Consider the following 14001-nt stretch of genomic DNA (forward strand, 5'->3'; position numbering starts at 1 on the left):
TGCATGTTCCCATATGTGGCAGTAAAACACATTCCTCCACCTGCAAAAATGATCTTTGGAACAGCTCTGAGTGCAATTCAAAATTTATGTCGATTATTTCCCTACATGATGTTTGGTAATGCCTCCTTAACAATCTCTGATTATGTACACATAATACTGTTTGAATTATATTTACAAGTACTCCATGTGTATATCCAGCTAGTAAGTGTTTCCTTAGGAGTTTATTTCACAAATTGTGTTTTGTTACATGTACAAATGCCTCTCATAGCATACTACAAAGTCCAAGTTTTTTTCACTCAACTTGGGTGAATATGGCTAGACACCAGCTGATTCCAGAGAATTTCTGAATACAGAAAGAGATGGCCAAGTCTAAAATCTCCTAGAAATCAACAGCAGGTGCTTGCCGATCGAGCTTCACTTGTGATCTGTGTCGTTTTTCGAACAGTCTCTCACGCACGGCTTTTTCTTTCCTGAAATTATAAAATTGATACTACAATTAAAAAAAAACTACAGGTTAGTGGGGAAAACACATTACTGAAAATTAGTAGTACTGCCTCACTTAAAAAAATATTTTTTTTGTTTTTCCTTTTAAGACACACACAGGAAGTCCCTCATAAGAGTCAACAGGCGCATTTTCATTTTTGCGATGTGTAGCTGGAGTCAGTCACATATTTTATGTGATGACTGATTTTGATGGAAAGCATGTTTCCTGTCACATACAAAATTATTTTTAAAGCAGAATTTTACGTGTTCATTTGGTGAAGCAGCCCAATATTAGTTTATTTCAATATTCATTTTGTCAATATGTATTAATAGAGACACTAAAATTTTTAAAAACAACCAATACTCCACCAACGGCTGAGCAACGCCCCTGGCCTGTGCGGATTGCTACCATCACGCAGCAGCACTGCTCAGTCACTGCTGGAGTACTGATTATTCTGTGTGTTTTAGTGTCCTGTTAATAAATATCAATAAAACAAATATCACACTAGGCTAATTTGGGACTGTCTATTGAATAGGAATGTAAAATTCCCCTTTAAAAATAATTTTGTTTGTAATGGGAAACAAACCAATGCTTTCCGCCAACACTTTTCGTTGGGTGAAAGAAGTGATGAGCAATATTTATTTGGGCCGACTCCAGCTACCTATTAGCTGTCAATAATCAACCACATGCATGTGGTCAAAAAAGGGAAAACAAAAAGTTTTAATTCAATATTGCCAAAAAATTACCTTCGCCTGTGTTTCTCCAAAGTTTCTTCAGAAATTTCTTCCTTTGGTTCAATTAATTCTCTAATCATGGATCGCAATCTTTCCATAGCATCAGCCAAATTTAACTGTTGTGACCGAGTCTTGTCTGACCGAATTACTAAGTAGCCTTCTTTGTTGATTTTTGTTCTATGCTGAAACAAATAAATATTTAATGATGTCATGATTTTAAATACATACTCAACATTTCCCACGCTCTTCTGCATCTGCCTCCTTAAAATACGATTTTCAGCAACTGATACTTTACTATCAATCTCAGTTTGGACATGCAGACTGCGATTTTAAATCCTTCCATAATAAAATGCCGTGAAAAATCTGACTGCTCATGTTAACGCTGTGTTATTTACTTCCTTATTTAGTGTCACGCAAAACTCTGTAGCGTATCATAAAGAACAGCACTTTATCAATAAAAATGAATATACTCAACAGAAATTGTAGAAACATGGACAAATGGAGAAACTTTTCTTTTATAGTCCATATGTTATTGACTACAACCATGAGTCCACCGCTGTACTGCACCTTTCGGTACCCAGTTAGCTATCCTTGGGTGCCTAAATAGGAGATGGGCTACCCTGGGAATTATTTATCATAATGCGAGCTCTTGCACAAAATATATTAGATAAATCTAGGGGACACTGTGCAGTAACAATAGTGGTGTGACGACTATTCGTGCAGCATACAACATGAGGAATACTGAAGTATATAATTAAGCAGCCATCAAAATTCAAATTTACCTGAAAATATTAGGTTAGTGCATAAGCATTTGGCATGCTGAAATGAATGTTGCTAAGAGTACATTTCTGAAGCATCATTTTTTAATTTTAGGTTCCAGTATTTTCTTGTGGTTATGTATTAAGTGTTAAAAATGGAATGACAGGTGGAAAAAAGTCTTAACATTGGTGACATAAGTTTTACATTGTGTTTAACACAAGGATATTGACAGTAGAGGCAGTTCAAAATATTTGTGCTGTGTGTGTGAGTGAGGAGACCACCATTGAAGACACTCCATCATAAAATTATTTTCTGCATTCCAGAACAACTGCAGGCTTAAATGAGAATGGAGAATATGGAATACCTGTACAAAGCCATAATTATGGCAAGGGTGAACTTTATAGCAGCACATGTCAAGCATTAACAAAAAGAAAGGCAATGGTTTGAACTATAATTCTTATAAAGGAATATCACTGCTACATATGTACAAGGAAGTTTTTGTTGGAGTGCTACTTAACCAATTACAACATCATCTGCACTCCATTAATATTCCACCTCCTATTCCTCCAAGTTGAATCAGTGTCTGTTTCATGACTTGGATAATGGATGATTATCATGAAGTGCCCCATAAACATTCACAATAAATCCCAACTGACTGTCCACCATGAGACACCACAACTTTTCACACTGAAATTTTAAACTGTATGTCTGTTCTTGACACAGATGCGCAACTTCATTTTGAAATCTGGTAGTAAACCTGTCATACCCTGAAACTTTCTGGCAGATGAAAACTGTGTGCCAGGCCGAGACTCAAACTTGGGACCTTTGCCTTTCACATGAAAGTGCTCTATCGACTGAGTTACGAAAACACAACTCACGACCCATCCTCACAGCTTTACTTCTGCCAGTACCTCGCCTTGTATCTTCCAAACATCACAGAAATTCTGCTGCAAAACTTGCAAGACTAGCTCTCCTGAAAGAAATGATATTGTAGAGACATGGCTTAGCACTGATACAAAACTTTCTGGCTGATTAAGACTGTGTGCTGGATTGAGATTCGAACTCAATTGCCTTTCCTGGGCAAGTGCTCTACCAACTGAGCTACCCAAGCGTGCCTCATGATCCGTCCTCACAATCTTGCAAGTTTTGTTGGAGAACTTGTGAAGATTAGAAGGTAGAAGACGAGGTATTGGCGGAAGTAAAGCTGTGAGGACAGGTTATCAGTTATGTTTTAGTAGCTCAGTCAGTGGAGCACTTGCCCTTGAAAGGCAAAGGTCCCGAGGTTGATTCTTGATCTGGCACACAGTTTTACTCTGCCAGGAAGTTTCATATCAGTGCATACTCAACTGCAAAGCACAGATTTAATCCTATCGTACCCTGTTTAAATATTAACTGATTAACAGGTTGACATGCTAGTACAGTTCTTTACCACTCCCACATAGCACCATGGCTCACAAAACAGTACTATAAATGTGGGATCTCCAACATAGCTTCTCTATGAATATTTCTCGGCAGTCAGAAATATGCTTTTTCTTATTCTATCAACAACTTGATATTATTTGACATGCTATTGCATATGTTCCATCAATAGTTGTCTGGGTGAAAGAATAAATAATAATAAAATAAAGATATAAATAACAACACCTAGAAATATCCTGTTTAAAGAAGGGTACAAAACCATTACAGACATTCATCTGAAAGACCACTCGCAGAAATAGACTGTGGTACTGCTAAAACAAAGTTCTCATTGCAGAAAATTCATGAAAAAAGTATTCAACAACAGCATGACCTATATATTTGCTTTACTGATTCTGAAAAGGCTTTTGATAGCGTGCTATATGATGAAATTTGGAAAGTATCACTTAAGATTGGTAGTCATTCAAACATTTGTATCAATGATACGAGACTTTCATGAAAAGATGTGTTATGTTCTTTTCCTGAGACCTTTATGCCCTCTTATTTTGCTGTTGGCATTTGAGAGGTGCATAATTAATTTTTTTTTTTTTCACACATCAAAGCCGTCCCTTACAAAACAGCTCCCTCAGGCAGATACACAGTGACAGAGGTTATGTTTCCACTTTTTTGTAGTTCTGGAAGGCTTCTGCAGAACTGGCTTTCAAATTAGCCAGTTATGCTCTACCAGATGGTATCCAAAATACCAGAATGACACTGTTTCAAGCAGTTTTTGAGCTGGGGGAAAAGGTCACATGTACTGTGATATGAGGATTACGTGGGCTGTGGTATCACAGGAATGCTATTTATTGCCAAGAATTTTTTGTTGAGGACTGCCATATGACAAGGCATCCAAGGGTGTGCAATTTTGGGTGCAGACAATTCATCCTGTTCCTACTTCCTGGTAAAAAGTCTGATTGATGGTTTGTCCCAGAGGCACAAAATGTTTGTAGATGAGCTCCCAACTGACAAAAAATAAATAAAATAAAATTAAAAAATTTAACACCCATTTGATTTGAATTTACTTATAGTTGTTTTTTCTGTATGGGGAATATTCACAATGTGTTATTCCCAAGATGGGCATTCTATCTCAGGATAGTATTAAGAAATCTAAGATACTTCACTTGTGGTAAAATGACTGAAGAACTCCAAATCACTCTGTAGTAGTTCCAGAAGCTCAAGACACACATTCTTTCAATTATTTTTCTGTTAATTTGTTGCAACTATCTTTATACACACTTTTTGTGTGCCCAAAACTTGTACTGAAAGTTGATGGAATCTGTAGTAGGCACCAGAAAGATCGCGGGAGGCGCACATTGGCACGGCACGTCACGGGCGGTAGTTGCCGCAAGTAGAGTCCCGTCCACCAGAGGGCACGCGAGAATTTGGACGCGACCTCTGCCGGCGTAACAACAAGAACAACAACAACAACTCCAGCAGCACGGGCCGTGCCCAGTCAGTCAACATCGGGCATGCCTAGGACACAGTCCCGGTCTACGCTAAGTGAAGTGCGACGTAAACATGAACAGTGTTACTACACAATTGGCGACGAGGATGGGATCGCCAATTGTGTAGTAACACTGTTCACGTTTACATCGCACTTCACTTAGCGTAGACCGGGACTGTGTCCTAGGCATGCCCGATGTTGACTGACTGGGCACGGCCCGTGCTGCTGGAGTTGTTGTTGTTGTTCTTGTTGTTACGCCGGCAGAGGTCGCGTCCAAATTCTCGCGTGCCCTCTGGTGGACGGGACTCTACTTGCGGCAACTACCGCCCGTGACGCGCCGTGCCAATGTGCGCCTCCCGCGATCTTTCTGGTGGCTACTACAGAATCCTAAACACATTCCAGTTTAAGTTACTGCTGATCATTATCACCGTCAACTGATGATCTGACCTCAGAAAACGCTTCACACTTTCCACATTGTCATCCATCCTTGAGGTTGAAGGTCTTCCCACATGTAATTCATCTCCCTCTTCATCACAGCCTGCGAAAAAGGATTCATGCTATCTGAACACTTGGTCTTTGAATACAGAACATTCTCCAAAAGCCCTTTATGACTCTTCCTAAGTCATAGTACCTATTACAACACACTTTCCATAAAATCTGATGTAACAGCATTGCTCAGACTTTTGCCAGTTCGGACCGCTGATGTTCTCAACACTTGTGTAGCAACTGCAGCAAGTTTAATCTGGTACTGCACTAAGGACATAATCCAACCTAACAGCCATGTGAATGAAAAGGCATCAGAGTTGTTGGTCCTTGTACAGAGCTGCCAGTCTCATTACTTTTTTAACATACCTCATAAATGATGTAAAACATGCTGATGGTGTTTACTTAATCTGAGGGGAAAACTTAAATTTGTACAGGGGTCAAAGTTGTATGAAAACCCAACTTTAAGAAATAAATTTACTGTTGTGTTGTTATGATGTGATCATAGATGCAGATACTGGAAGGGGACACCAGATTCCTCAAATCATGCACTAGGGTTAGACACAAAACCAAAATGTTACAAACTGAAATAATGATATTGCTTCTGAATATCAGGACACTATTGGCATTAAAAAACTCAAATCCATGGACACATCTAAGTACCTGAGTAGCCGTGTGACATCAAAAACAAGTTTGATGATTAAGTCGATAGCCACAGTGGAGCTGCAGTCATTGTAATGCAAACAACACAGGAGAAGATAGTATTACAAAAAAAAATAATGAGAATTCTAATTAGCAGAAATAACTGATATTATATTTAATAAAAGCACACTAATGACTAAAATGTGTGATTTATATTTCACTTAATTACTCCACTTTCATTTAAAATATGATGACACCTTTAATTAATCAGGTTATACACCACAACTGACTGACTCTACTGTACAGGAATGATATTCCTGCAAATGAAGTGTCAATGAAAATTAAATACTTCAGTTTCATTTACCTCTTTAAACAGTCTGGTTTTAATGTCATCATTAATCCAGTCAGCAGTCTCAATATGAAATCTGAGATCTACTTTGGTATTCACCATGTTCACGTTCTGTCCCCCAGGTCCAGAGCTTCGGCTGTAAGTTATATCCAATTTCTCTGATTGAAAGGAAAAGTATATATAAGGATAAGTTTACTTTTAGAGGTAAAAACTGAAGAAAAGTATAGCATTATGAAAATATAAAATCAAATACAGGGTCTGGCAGAATAGCAGGACATATAAAAAGGACATAATGTCAAAACAAACTGACACATTTATTGGAACACACTGAAAACAAAGAAAAATGTACGCCTTTACATATTATATATGGCCTGTACTTTATTTTGAATATATCAATATGATGCCATCATGTTCTGTGCCTTCCTCTATGCAGCAAACAAACACTTCCATCACCTGATTCAGCATGTTCAATGGGATCTCCTCAACTGCTGTAAGTATCCTTTTCTTGACTTCTGCTACTGTGTGAGAATGTGTAGCATACACTTGACTCTTCAAGTATACCCACAAGAAGAAATCAGGGGCAGTCAAATTAATCTGGTACTGCACTAAGGACATAATTCAACCTAACAGCCCTGTGAATGAAGAGGTATCAGAGTTGTTGGTTCTTGTACAGTGTTGCCAGCCTCATCACTTGGTGATTGCGCTCAATGTCTTCAAATCTAGACACCAACCAACCAGGAAAGTGATGCTGCAAGACATTCATGGACTATAAGGTTGCATGAGCTGTTGTCCCTCCTGTTGGAGCTGTACATCAATGTACAATCTTGAAAGGAGAACATCATTAAACATTTGGATACAACAATTACTATTAACTGTTACTGCATGACCATGGAGATCTTCAAAAAATATGGATCAATGATGCCAAACAAAACCACACAACACTTCACAGTCACAGTGATGGGGTTTCTCATGCAGCTGATGAGCATTATGTTGTTTGGCTCTGAGCACTATGGGACTCAACTGCTGAGGTCATAAGTCCCCTAGAACTTAGAACTACTTAAACCTAACTAACCTAAGGACAACACACACATCCATGCCCGAGGCAGGATTCGAACCTGCGACCGTAGCGGTCGCGCGGTTCCAGACTGTAGCGCCAGAACCGCTCGGCTACCAGCGGCCGGCATTATGTTGTTTACCTGGTGCCCAGTAACCATAACTCTACGTACTTACAACAACATCTAGATGAAAACTGGCCTCATCCAACATCAGTATGTAGTCTCACATATGCAGTTCAGCTGATAAAATTTCTCGGAAGTGCAAGTTGTAGGTTCGTCGGGCAACTTTATCTTAAACATTTGGTTTCCGTATGACTTGCAACTTGTGTGTGTGGAATTGTAGGTCATTAAGGAACAATCTGACATTGTTAGAGCCAAGGCATGTCTGGCAGCAGAAAAATGAGGTCTTCAGACACGCCTCCTCCACTCGCTCCAGAGTCTGTTGTGTCCTTCATTGCCTCTTTGCACAAGACGTAGTTGTCTTCCACTGTGGCACCCACCAAACAATCAGCTGATGATCTGAGATTTAATCACATCATTTCAACTTAAAACGGCGACAAAAGAGTCGCTGAAATGGAGACTTATTTTTTGAATATTCCTTGATGGCTAATGCTCTAAGCTGTGAACTCCATAAGGCCATAATCGCACATGCCCGTCCTTCCTCAACGTGCGTGCATACTTATTATGCACATGCACAACAGCGCAATAGAAATGCTGTACTATGTGACTCGGATGATACTATTCATTCTGTCGAATCCCACATGATGTGCCAATGAGAATTGATCACGTTTCTACAAATTTTTCTACAAGGAGCACTGAACGAAGGAATGATACAGTCAGCCTCCAAAATTAGGAAACAACTCCGTCTCTCTCTCTCTCTCTGTGTGTGTGTTTGGGGGGGGGGGGGGGGCATCATCATCGTCACTCTCTGAAATGGTGTACATTGCTATGATGCTGTTAACACTGTGAATTATTAAAACATAAAACTTTCAGTGTCCATGACATAAGCAGATTCAAAACCACTGGCTTTTATAATCTTCATATGAGAGAGGCATTTGAAAAGTTTGTGCAAAAATAAAAACTACTTACGTGTTTGGGGTAAACCTTTTTTATATTTCGACATAGTCTCCTTTTAGACTTATACACTTTGTGTGACGCTGTTCTAATTTGTTGATCCCATCCGAATAATAGGAATTGTCCAAGTCTGCAAAATGGCTATTAGTTGCTGAAATCGACTCCTCATTTGAATAAAATCTTTGTCCCGCCAGCCATTTCTTCAGATTGGAGAACAAATAGTAGTCCGAGGGAGCCAAGTCTGGAGAATAAGGGGGATGTGAAACGAGTTGGAATCCTATTTCCATTAATTTTGCGAGCACAACTGCTGAGGTGTGTGCTGATGCATTGTTGTGATGGAAAACGACTTTTTTGCAGTCCAATTGCCAGCGTTTTTCTTGCAGCTCGATTTTCAAACAGTCCCATAACGATGAATAATATTCACCTGTAATAATTTTACTCTTTTCCAGCTAGTCAATGAGGATTATCCCTTGCGAATCCCAAAAGACAGTCGCCATAACCTTTCTGGCCGAAGGAATGGTCTTCACATTTTTTGGTGGAGATTCTTTCTTGGTAACCCATTGTTTAGATTGTTGTTTCATCTCAGGAGTATAGTAATGTATCCATGTTTCATCTACAGTGACAAAACTACACTTAAAGTCCTGCAGATTCTTCCTGAGCTGTTGCAAATCATCCTTGCAACACTTCACACAATTCCGTTTTTGGTCAAGCGTGAGCAATCATGGAACCCATCTTGCAGATAGCTTTCTCATGTCCAAATGTTTATGTGAAATATTAGGTACCCGTTCATTCGAGATGCCCACAGCACTAGCAATCTCACACACCTTAACTCTTCTGTCATCCATCACCATATCATGGATTTTATCAATGATTTCTGGAGTTGTAACGTCCACAAGCCGTCCAAAGCGGTCAGCATCACTTGTGCCCATATGGCCACTCCGAAAATTTTGAAACCACTTATAAACTGTTCTAATCGAAGGTGCAGAGTCACTGTAATGTTTATCAAGCTTTTCTTTAGTCTCCTGAGGCATTTTTGCCTTTCATAAAGTAATGTTTAATCACCACACGAAATTCTTTTTCACCCATTTGTTGACAATCGCTCCACGTCCTTGATTCACACGAATGCCAAACACAAAGAAATAGACCAATATGGCTGAAACTTGGTGTGCATTATTTCTAAAGATGCTACTAACTAAACATGACCTCGATACGCACCAGTGGTGCCATCTCTCGGACTTTGCACGGACTTTTCAAACGCCCCTTTTAGTTACATTAATGTTCTGTTTCTCTTGGTTTCATTCTAGTCTGGACCTTTTTGCAAATTTAACCCAATTTTTGAAAAAGATGAAGCAACAATTGGCCACAATAGGTGCAGCAGAATAATTAGTTTTAGTGCTGCATAATTCATGAAGATATGGTTCCTGATTGCTGGTTTGGCTTTTGAATCAAAGTGGAAAATAATTATTTAACTTGCATATAAAATTACACAGTATTTCAAGAAGCTCAGATAAGACACCCTCTGTTCAAAGAAATTAACCATTTTACTTATGCACATTATGAGAGATGTGTTGATAAAAAGTCCCATTTGAAGTATTTATTTTGTGAAATCTCTATCGCATTCTTCTGTCACCACTGTTTCTGTACTAGCCACACAGCACTTTGTCTAGTCAACGGCACAGGTTTTTTGATATATTTACAGGTGTAAGATATTGTCTGGATGTCAACATGAGTCTTTGGTATATGCTGCGTCATTGATGAGACAAATGGTTCCATAAATTGAGGCAGTTGGATAGTTACAATTGTCTCAATCATGTCTGAGTTCATAATACACTGAGTGAACTTCATTTCCTGTATTATTTTATCCTCTTTGAAGAGTGGACATTCCCTTTCCCATGTTAGAAGTTACTGACAGCAATTCACACACACACACACACACACACACACACACACACACACACAAGTGTTTCTGTAGCATTTCCTTTGTGGGCAGCTGAACCACATTTGCAGCATGTTGCCCACACTGAGTTAGTTTCATAAGCACTATCTTTAGAGACACTGAAATGTAAGACTGCAATCAGTTCAAACTAATTGTTTACTCTTACTGTAAAATTTCTGCCTTCAGTCACAACTTTGTTTTCCCATTTCTGCTGTAGTTCATTTGGTGTCAAAATGCATTATGTCTCTCGGTCTGGCTACCCCTTTACTATAATTTAGAGCAGGTGCTGTTCTGTAGCTGTTCAGTACTTTCCTATAGGTGTGTCACAATTTGCTTGTGTAATATGCTACTTCACAGCCTCTTACTGGATTTTAGTGAACCTCCAAATCATTCTAGTACTTTACTGATGCAGGAAAATGACCGTTTCTCAATTTTTTTTTCCTCTCTTTTAATTACAATAAACACATTAGTTATGACTGGATCTGTTCTTTTCTTATAATATTGACACTAGTTTTTGAAGACATATGGTGGATTTGCTGCCCAAAATATCTTTTTTTTATTTAGATGTGGTTACTGCTTAAAAGACCATCCAAATGGCTAGGAGTGGATCCATTGGTGTTTTGCAAACAGTTAGGGAAATAAGAGACCCCTGGGCAAACCCCCTATGCTTCGATAGTGTTAGAGAACAAGTGTGTGGCAGATACCCAAGTGGTTCTCTGCTAAAGAGTGGCTTGTCTCAACAGCCATCATCCCATAGCAAACCTTGAGCTTAACCTTTTCTTGTAGAGGCTTACATGACTGTTGCAATCCAAGCAATTATGCCTTGATCCCCTTTCCCTGCAACAGACAACATTCCACAACCACGATGGCCATTGAATCATATTTAAAGCTTAGTAAGAAAAGAACTGGCGGGGCTCAACAGCACAAGATAAGGAACTCCATGTTCAAATCCACTTGTTCTATGATGAAAGCTGAGATCCCTATGTGGCAAGACCCCGGGGCACATGTGCCTTATGTCCACAGATACAGCACGCATTACTTCACTCACTGCAAATGGCAATGTATGAAAATTGTATTTGTGTGTACAAACCAAAGCGTAAGACATACACAGAGGTGACACTCACTTCAAAATTTTGTATGATTGAGACAACAATGCTTTAACATGTGGCAAGAATGTACTTACTGTTACAAATGTGATTGTTGTTGTTGTCTTCAGTCCTGAGACTGGTTTGATGCAGCTCTCAATGCCACTCTATCCTGTGCAAGCTTCTTCATCTCCCAGTACTTACTGCAACCTACATCCTTCTGAATCTGCTTAATGTATTCATCTCTTGGTCTCCCTCTACGATTTTTACCCTCCACGCCGCCCTCCAATGCTAAATTTGTGATCCCTTGCTGCTTCAGAACATGTCCTACCAAACGGTCCCTTCTTCTTGTCAAGTTGTGCCACAAACTCCACTTCTCCCCAATTCTATTCAATACCTCCTCATTAGTTATGTGATCTACCCATCTAATCTTCAGCATTCTTCTGTAGCACCACATTTCGAAAGCCTCTATTCTCTTCTTGTCCAAAATATTTATCGTCCATGTTTCACTTCCATACATGGCTACACTCCATACAAATACTTTCAGAAACGAATTCCTGACACTTAAATCTATACTCGATGTTAACAAATTTCTCTTCTTCAGAAACGCTTTCCTTGCCATTGCCAGTCTACATTTTATATCCTCTCTACTTCGACCATCATCAGTTATTTTGCTCCCCAAATAGCAAAACTCCTTTACTAATTTAAGTGTCTCATTTCCTAATCTAATTCCCTCGCTCTTCCAAGTCCTTTGCTGTCTCTGACAGAATTACAATGTCATCGGCACAAATACACAAAACTTAAAGAAATATTAAGAAAGCAATCCAGTCTGTAGCTTCTACTACTACTATTACACATGCTCAAGTGCCAGTCTTCAAGCTTGTCTTCACTGGTGTCGTTTGTCTTCCACAGTAACTGACTAGAAGTGAGCATCAGCATAATACAGCAGATTTTTAGCAAACATGTTCCCTGTGATCATGTGCTTCCGTATATGATTTTAATTATTTCTCATGCCAGATAATCCTTTATGCTCTAGCCCTATTTCTCTTTTGGAGCCAATCTTTCATTGGCATTTTAGTGTCAATATTTTTTGGTTTTTCCCTTGATCTGCCTTTTATGACATTCGCTGACTGTGGTGGAAGATTTCCTTAACCTGTTTATACAACCTTGAAGATTTCATCTGCCCATGGTACTCAACATGGATATATTTTGCCATGAACTGGTACTGCTCTTTCTGATAAATATGCTCTTAGTTCCAACAGTTCAAACTATAACAACAGACTCAGATTATTTTGCCATTTCAAATTATCTTCAATATATTGTGTTATTCAAAAATGGCAAAAGATTATTCACATTGTTTGCAATCTTTATTACCATACCAGAGTCTTCGAATGTGTTGTGTATGACACACAATGATACAATCTACTACAACTTCCCTCCGTCTGCTTCCCCAAAGTGAAGGAGAATAGGGGTTTGAACTACAATCTACACCGCATCCAATTCCAAATAATATAAAAATGTATCAACAGAATCTATGGTCGTTCAGACATAACAGACGCAACTTTCGGACTGTTGATTAGCAAAAGTATAACATACACCAAGAGTTCAAGGGGTCTGATACACAGCAGCAGATGGGAGGGTGGGGGGGTTGAGGAAAGGAGGGTCGAGACATCGTGAGAATCATGCACGTTCGAAAAAAATTATCGGGGGGGGGGGGGGGGCGGGGGAGGGAAGCAAGAGTTCATACTGCCAATTTTTTATATAAATAGGCTGGTCAGTTTGAGATACGTCATCCCAGTAACGCTAAATATTTTTGACGATATAAAAAATTATGATATGCCAGAGAATTCTAGAAAGGTATGGGGGGGGGGGGGGGGAGAGGAAACACCTTCTACTGCACGCCACTGCCATGGTGAAATCTATTATAGCTTCATACAATAAATTTATGGTGTATGCATAACTTTTACATCTAGAAGTATTTATTTCATCATTATTAATGGAACTTTTCTGTAGTAGCAAAAAAAGGGGGAAATCATTACCTATTGGTATGTATCCGGAGAAGACATTATCCTCTGGTATCTGTTAACGGGAAAAACCACATAAGACGCACAATACGTAAACAAATAACTTGTGCACCATTTAATAACTACAACAAAAAAAAAACATGTTAGCAGGAAAAACCTTTTTTGGAGTGGTTACTGTTAACCGGCTCGTGGGGTATAGAGTATCGAGGGCAATTTTACTCCGGTAAGTACTCAATTCTGCAATACTTCCAAACAATAAACCGTTTGCCAGTATGCGTGTGGCATTTCTGCCACAAAACGTGGACAACATTCTTTACAGTAAACTTAGCCAACAACTTCACATGTCAACATAGCAATAACAACACCACACCAATGTACACCAACTCCAATTTGTATTACACACAGTCACACACTGCGACTGCCTATGCCTAAACAGTAAACAGGCGTCTAAAGCTAGCGAAATGAGGGATGCTCAAC

The 14001-nt window shown here is 39.1% G+C and overlaps 1 protein-coding gene across 2 annotated transcripts; it reads right to left on the bottom strand.

The window, feature by feature from the left end:
- Positions 1 to 202: 202 nt before the first annotated feature.
- On the bottom strand, positions 203 to 14001 carry LOC126236676 (peptidyl-tRNA hydrolase ICT1, mitochondrial). 2 transcript variants are annotated; one of them, XM_049946161.1, is made up of 5 exons: positions 13682 to 14001; positions 13540 to 13579; positions 6366 to 6508; positions 1231 to 1400; positions 203 to 470 (listed from the first exon to the last, which is right to left on the bottom strand). In XM_049946161.1, the coding sequence occupies exons 1-5, from the start codon at positions 13832 to 13834 to the stop codon at positions 380 to 382; spliced, it is 597 nt and encodes a 198-aa protein (XP_049802118.1). In that variant the 5' UTR covers positions 13835 to 14001; the 3' UTR covers positions 203 to 379. The 2 variants fall into 2 exon arrangements, with proteins under 2 accessions (XP_049802118.1, XP_049802119.1); XM_049946162.1 differs by lacking the exons at positions 13540 to 13579; positions 13682 to 14001 and adding an exon at positions 11599 to 11719.

This window comes from Schistocerca nitens, chromosome 2 (genome assembly GCF_023898315.1).
Source record: "Schistocerca nitens isolate TAMUIC-IGC-003100 chromosome 2, iqSchNite1.1, whole genome shotgun sequence".
In the NCBI taxonomy this organism is placed as follows: domain Eukaryota; kingdom Metazoa; phylum Arthropoda; class Insecta; order Orthoptera; family Acrididae; genus Schistocerca; species Schistocerca nitens.

Coding starts and splice junctions, on each gene's coding strand:
- LOC126236676 (XM_049946161.1), bottom strand. CDS start 13,834: ATGTTGTCCACGTTTTGTGGCAGAAATGCCACACGCATACTGGCAAAC. Junction 13,580..13,681: donor CAGTAACCACTCCAAAAAAG/GTTTTTCCTGCT, acceptor TCCCGTTAACAG/ATACCAGAGGATAATGTCTT. Junction 471..1,230: donor TTGGAGAAACACAGGCGAAG/GTAATTTTTTGG, acceptor TTATAATTTCAG/GAAAGAAAAAGCCGTGCGTG.